This window comes from Zea mays, chromosome 1, assembly GCF_902167145.1.
Source record: "Zea mays cultivar B73 chromosome 1, Zm-B73-REFERENCE-NAM-5.0, whole genome shotgun sequence".
Lineage (NCBI taxonomy): Eukaryota > Viridiplantae > Streptophyta > Magnoliopsida > Poales > Poaceae > Zea > Zea mays.
Window position 1 is genome coordinate 121,827,076 of NC_050096.1, and position 6,219 is coordinate 121,833,294.

The 6,219-nt window shown below is 40.4% G+C and overlaps 1 protein-coding gene across 1 annotated transcript; it reads right to left on the reverse strand.

The window, feature by feature from the left end:
- Positions 1 to 961: 961 nt before the first annotated feature.
- LOC100282842 (uncharacterized) lies at positions 962 to 2,252 on the reverse strand. Its single transcript, NM_001155748.2, has 2 exons — positions 2,072 to 2,252; positions 962 to 1,747 (listed from the first exon to the last, which is right to left on the reverse strand). The coding sequence occupies exons 1-2, from the start codon at positions 2,226 to 2,228 to the stop codon at positions 1,242 to 1,244; spliced, it is 663 nt and encodes a 220-aa protein (NP_001149220.2). The 5' UTR covers positions 2,229 to 2,252; the 3' UTR covers positions 962 to 1,241.
- Between the last annotated feature and the right edge of the window lie 3,967 nt (positions 2,253 to 6,219).

Genomic DNA, 6,219 nt, shown 5'->3' on the forward strand with positions numbered 1-6,219 from the left:
GAACAGGTATCTTCGGACTCAAATCGGTACCACAGTGGGAGAAGCCCAAAGAATACGAAGGTTGACACAGCGCCGAAACTGTGAGCAGTAAAGCTTCGGCATGATAGCAGAAAAGGAAACCGACTTAAAGATGAAAAGGCTATTCAGACCTCGGTGGATTACTATAGAATTACTACCAAATGTAAATGGCATGGATGTAATTTTATATGAGCTATGTCCCGTGCCTATAAATAGGTGAATAGTGCCCCCGTACTGTTCACGCTGACTTGGCAATTACTTTTGCGTCACGCTTGTATTTTTACCTTCTTTCAAGCCGAAGGTACATTTGTAATTTGATATCATTTCTATTTTTCCATAATAATAATATAGAAATGAGTTGATAATTATACATAATTGTTTACGTTATATTCCATATGATTCCTTCTTCATTATTATATGTTGTGTTGATGAAGGTATGTCCTTTATAACCTTCGTCCGAAAATCATTATATCTCAAGGGAAATAATGTTCCGAAGGACGAAGGACTTTAACGTTTAACATTTTTTGTGTTGCATTGTTGTTAACTTATAGCATTTGAGAACAAGTCCCCAACAATATATTTTGTATATGTGTTTAGATATGTCTAGATTTATTATCATCCATTTGAATATAGACATAAAAACCAAAGCTAAAACGACAAATATTTTGGAACAGAGAGAGTAAGAGTTTGTAACAGAAAGATCATTGTAATCCTTTGATATTTAAAACTGAAGAAACGGATTACTCCTTCTGTTCCTTATCTTAAGGTCACGAAGATTTATCCTAAATTAATATTTTAAAACTTTGACAAATAATATCTATAAAAAATAATTATTTTAAATCACAAAAATTATATATTGTGGTAGATGTTTTAATAATAAATCTAATATTTTTTATCTTTATTTAGTAAATATTTATAAATATTTTGTTGTTAACCGTCAAAGTTGAAAAAAATTGAGTTAGTAATACCTTCGTGAAAGGGGAGAGTAGGACTGAGAACAGGCTCTGCTTACATTGACAAAAAGACAAGATGCACAACACGATTTCGGTAAGCAAGTTAAAGATAAACAACAATCGATAACTAATAAAGTACAAGCTCCCAGCTATATTTCACACCATTTTATTCTCCATGCATGAGGCGCACTAGTAACACGTGCAGTACTGAATTAATAACTAACAGAAGCCTGCCGTTCTTCTAGCTCTGGCGTTCGTTGTTGATCGAACTCAGTGCTCAGCGGGAGGATGGTAGATCGGAGTTGGCTTTGGCTGCCCGTACACTGGAGTGGGAGGGTGGTATTCCGGCGTGGGAGGGTGGTACTCCGGCGCCGGCTTGCTGTGCTCAGGCACCGGGTGGTACTCCGGCACCGGCGGCTTGCTGTGGTCAGGCACCGGGTGGTACTCCGGCACCGGCAGGGGTGCCTTGTGGAAGTGATCTAACAAGTGCTTCTTGATCGGGGAGCAGAGAAACGCGGACGCGCACTCCGCGGACGGGTAGTGCATCTTGCCAGGCACGGCGACGAAGGTGCCGCCTGACATGGGCGCGATCCTGGACGGCTCCTGCCCAGGGCAAGGCGCGTTATTGGCGGCGCTGTGGAGCTGCGCGTGGCAGTCGGCGCCGTGGAGGTCGGCGGCGAGTGGGACGCTGAAGGCTCCGGAGCTTTGGATCTCACTCACGGCCTTTGTCTCGTACTCGCCGTTGCTGTTCTTGCACTTGATCGCCACCTGAAGACCTGAGGACCATAAATAAATAAAATTAAAAACACTCCAGATGCCTTGTTACTATTATACTACTTCTAGTGATCCACCTGAGCGAGACGACAACACGTGATCAATTCATTTTACCTCGTCTCTTTTTTCATATTAAATCGAGATTGGTGTGTTGCGAATTTTGGTCCTAGCTAGTACATATACTAGCTAGCTAGCTAGTGTGTCTTTTCAGTCATAGGTAGACGAAACCGTGGCATGCATGAAAATGTATCGCATTGCGTGTTGCATGCATGCAAAGCAGAAAGCACACCGCGCGCGTAAAGTAACGACGCATGCGGCGTGCTTACCCTTGAAACCGGCCTCAGCCTTCATGTTCTTCCTCGTGCTGTCGGCGCACCTCGCCAGGCCCACGACGACCGACGCCACCTGGCCCTCCGCCGCGTTCGTGACGCCGACCACCATCAGCACGGCACAGACGCCGAGGAGCATCGTTTCTGGTGCCATTGTGTGTTTGTGTGTAGTGGAGGAGATCGACCCTGCTGCGCCATGGCTTTTATAGGCGCGAACGAACAGGAACCGCGCATGAGTTATTCATTGGTCACAAAGGAGATGCTCGGGCGCCGGTTTTGTAGATGGGAAATTACTCGAATCCACGCTGTCCGTCTAGACGGATCGGATCAAGCTGAATTCAATTTTTGATCCTCTTGGCGATCTGCATTTATTTCGTGCTGTGCATGCACACCTCGATCAGTAGATATGCAAGTACTACGAGTACGTGCTTGCGTGCTCGAGCACATGGATGCCAGGTTGCATGCTGCTATATGGGCGCTTTTGCAGTAAGAATGAACGATACAATGCAAGCATGCATGGTCCACTTGGTCGGAGAAGAAGCTTAATTTTTAGTCCTTTCATTTTATTTTAGAGGGTGTTTGATTTATATGGACTAATTTTTAGTTTTATTATTTTATTTTATTTAATCCCTAAATTGCTAAATATATAATAGAGTTTTAGTTTTCGTATTTGGTAATTTAAAGAGTAAAATAGAATATAATATAAGGACTAAAAATTAGTCTCTAAAAACCAAACATCTCCTTATTATATTTTAGTCTCTAAATTATCTAATAAAAAACTAAAACTCTATTTTATTTTTCATAATTTATAGACTAAAATAAAATAAATTAGAGGATTAAAAATTAATAACTAAAAACCAAACACCGCTTAAGTATGAGCCTTTTACTGGTTATTACTTATCGTACGACTCGAATCTTCATCTCATCATCAGTTCTTTTGGAATACTGAAATTCTAGTATGAAGCAAGCAATATAAACGCCTTCATCATATATATATATATATATATATATATATATATATATATATATATATATATATATATATATATATATATATATATATATATATATATATATATATATATATATATATATATATATATATATATATATGTATATATATATATATATATATAGGGCAGGTATAACGGGAGCCCTAGGCTTCCAATAGTTAAAGGAAGCCTAGGCCGACCACCCCTGCAAACTGGTTCAACCAGCGCGCCCAAACAGGCTGTCGGGTGCGCCACCTGCCCCACGTCTGTTAGCGCAAAAAAGGAATGCATGCATGAGTCAAACACGATCCAATGCATGCGCATAAATTTAGGAAAGATATGTGCAGCAGTTTCTGTTTTTAAAATCCTTTATTTCCTCCATAAATTTAGGATCGCTGCAACAGCCATGCAGCTAGACGCGTAAGGACCATTTTATGATATATACTGAGACTAAATATGCTACACTGTGTTAATAATTATGCAATTCGATATACTGCGTAAAAATCTGTTACCAGCTGCATGCACACGAATTTATGATAAAAAATAATGTGCAATGAAAGGAAATGAATTACACGCATAGAAACAAAAAATCGTATTTAATGTTTTATTTCCTTCATAAATATAAGATCCCTCCAACAGCCATGCAGCTAAAACACATTAAATCTAGTTTATGATATATACTGATACAAATTATACTACATGGTGTAGATATTTATGCAATTCGTTACACTGCGTAAAAAATATGGCATGTTGTTCACTGGTGGACGCACCTCCGGGTTGGAGCGTAATAACATTAAGTTTTGAGCATAAAATTCCTCAATTATAAGCGTATATACCGAGCCAATGTGAGAGGTTGATAGCTCTAGTAGGTTGTTATTACGATCCTATTTTTATGGCAGATCCGGAAAACATGGCAGTCGCATGCATGCGGTTATACAGATCCTAAAATTATGGCAAAATGCATGCATGAGTCAAACACGTTCCCTTGCATGCGCGTAAATTTAGAAAATATATGTGTGGCGGTTTCTATTTTAAATGTTTTATTTCCTCCATAAATTTAGGATTGCTGCAACAGACATGCAACTAAAACTCGTAATGACCATTTTATGCTATATACTGATACTAAATATGCTACACTGTGTAGATAATTATGCAATTCGGTATACTGCGTAAAAATCTGCTACAGGCTGCATGCACACGAATTTATGATGGAAAGAATATGCAATGAAAGGAAATGAATTGCATGCATAGAAACAAAAAATCACATTTAATGTTTTATTTCCTTCATAAATATAGGATCCCTCCAACAGCCATGCAACTAAACGCATTAGAACTAGTTTATGATGTATACTGAAACAAATTATACTACACGGTGTAGGTATTTATGCAATTCCTTACACTGCGTAAAAAATCTGGCATGTTGTTCACTGGTGGACGCATCTCCGGGTGGAGCGTAAAAACCTTAAGTTTTGAGCATAAAATCCCTCAATTATAAGCGTAAATACCGAGTCAATTAGAGGTTGATAGCTTTAGTAGGTTGTTATTACGATCCTATTTTTATGATAGATCCGAAAAACATGGCAGCCGCATGCATGCGGTTTCTATTTTTATACAGATCCAAAAATTATGGCAAAATCGTGGGAGTTTCCATTGCATGCGCGCAAATTAAGAATAGCATAAATCAAGGAATTGTCTTTTCAATGTGCATGCAGTAAACTGATATACGAACTCTGTGTTAAAGCATAAAATCATACAGTTTTTAGCGTAAATAATACATGTGGTAGGCATAAAACACAATAAACGAAAAAAATGCGCCGGATCAGAGGATGTCACGCGCGATCATCGCTGCGCGCATCTCGCCCCTTCCGTGACGTCGCTCGCTCGAACATCGCGCCTCATGCGTCGCCGTCGCTACTCGCACGTCGACGGGCGTCGCTTGCTCGCCGGCCTTGGAAGTGCCGCCTCCTCGGGGCTTCGGGGACGCCGCCGCTTGCCTGCACAAGGGCCTCGCTGCGGATCGAGGAACCTCCGCCACCGCGCGTCGAGGTAATGGAGTTGCGGCCACCGGCTTGGGATCCGCCGCCGCTCGCCCTCTGGATCGGGGGCCGCCATCGCCGGCCTGGGAACCGCCGCCACCGTATGTCGAGGTCGGGGAGCCACGGCCACCGCAGCCACTGGCCGGGGTCCACCGCCGCGCGCGCTATCGGCCAACCGTCGTCGCTAATGAATCGAGATGGAGCGTGAAAAACTGAATCCTAGCACTCCGGGTCCTGTTTTATAGACGTCCGGATGTGGTCCGGCTCGACCGGATTGCACTGTCTGGCCCGGGCTTCCTTTAGTTATTGGAAGCCCAGGGCTCCTAATATACAATCTATATATATATATATATATATATATATATATATATATATATATATATATATATATATATATATATATATATATATTATAGAACTTTGATTTTTTTAATTTAATTATATATTTATCTAGCTTGAAGATATATGTAGCTTGTACATCACTAATTTTTGAAGAATGTTCGAGTAGATCTTTACTTGTACTTTCCAAGAAACCGGTGTTGATTTGAAAGCAGGTACGTGAACTGGCGAATTTGGTACTGCAAGGACGACAGCAGGCTTCGTTTCATCATAAACAACAAAGTACAGTTGTTACCAGAATTCCACTGCGGATAACCGTAGAAAATAATGTACATTTTGCCCGTCAGAATCAGATCTAGCTAGAATGTAGACCGAGGGTACAAGCACATTAACTAGTAGAGCTGTATTGCCTCTACTAGCTGTACTGCCGGTTAATTTACAGTGTGGAGAAATTATATATTTGGTCCCCGTAACCATTATTGGTATGGCCGGACTGATGGAGCATGTGGTTTCTGAAGTTAAATTTTGTTCACGGTATACCTTGCTCAGTGACTCGATTATCCTATCATTTTATTTTGTTAAAAAGTTGCAAATAGTGCTTTTATGAGAAAATGACAAAATAGTGCTTCCACAAATACTAGAATGGTTTTTAAATTTAATCCAGATTAGAGTTGGACACATGACTAATCTGAGCATTAATACACAACTTTAAACACAAACTTGATCCAAATAAAAGATAGTGCAGAACTAGATCAAGTCGGAGTAAGAAATAGGAGAT

Bases quoted from the DNA above. Each gene is read 5' to 3' on its own strand.
- LOC100282842 (NM_001155748.2), bottom strand. From the start codon at position 2,228: ATGGCACCAGAAACGATGCTCCTCGGCGTCTGTGCCGTGCTGATGGTG. The intron at 1,748-2,071 runs GTAAGCACGCCG...TATGGTCCTCAG, and splicing joins GGCTGAGGCCGGTTTCAAGG to GTCTTCAGGTGGCGATCAAG.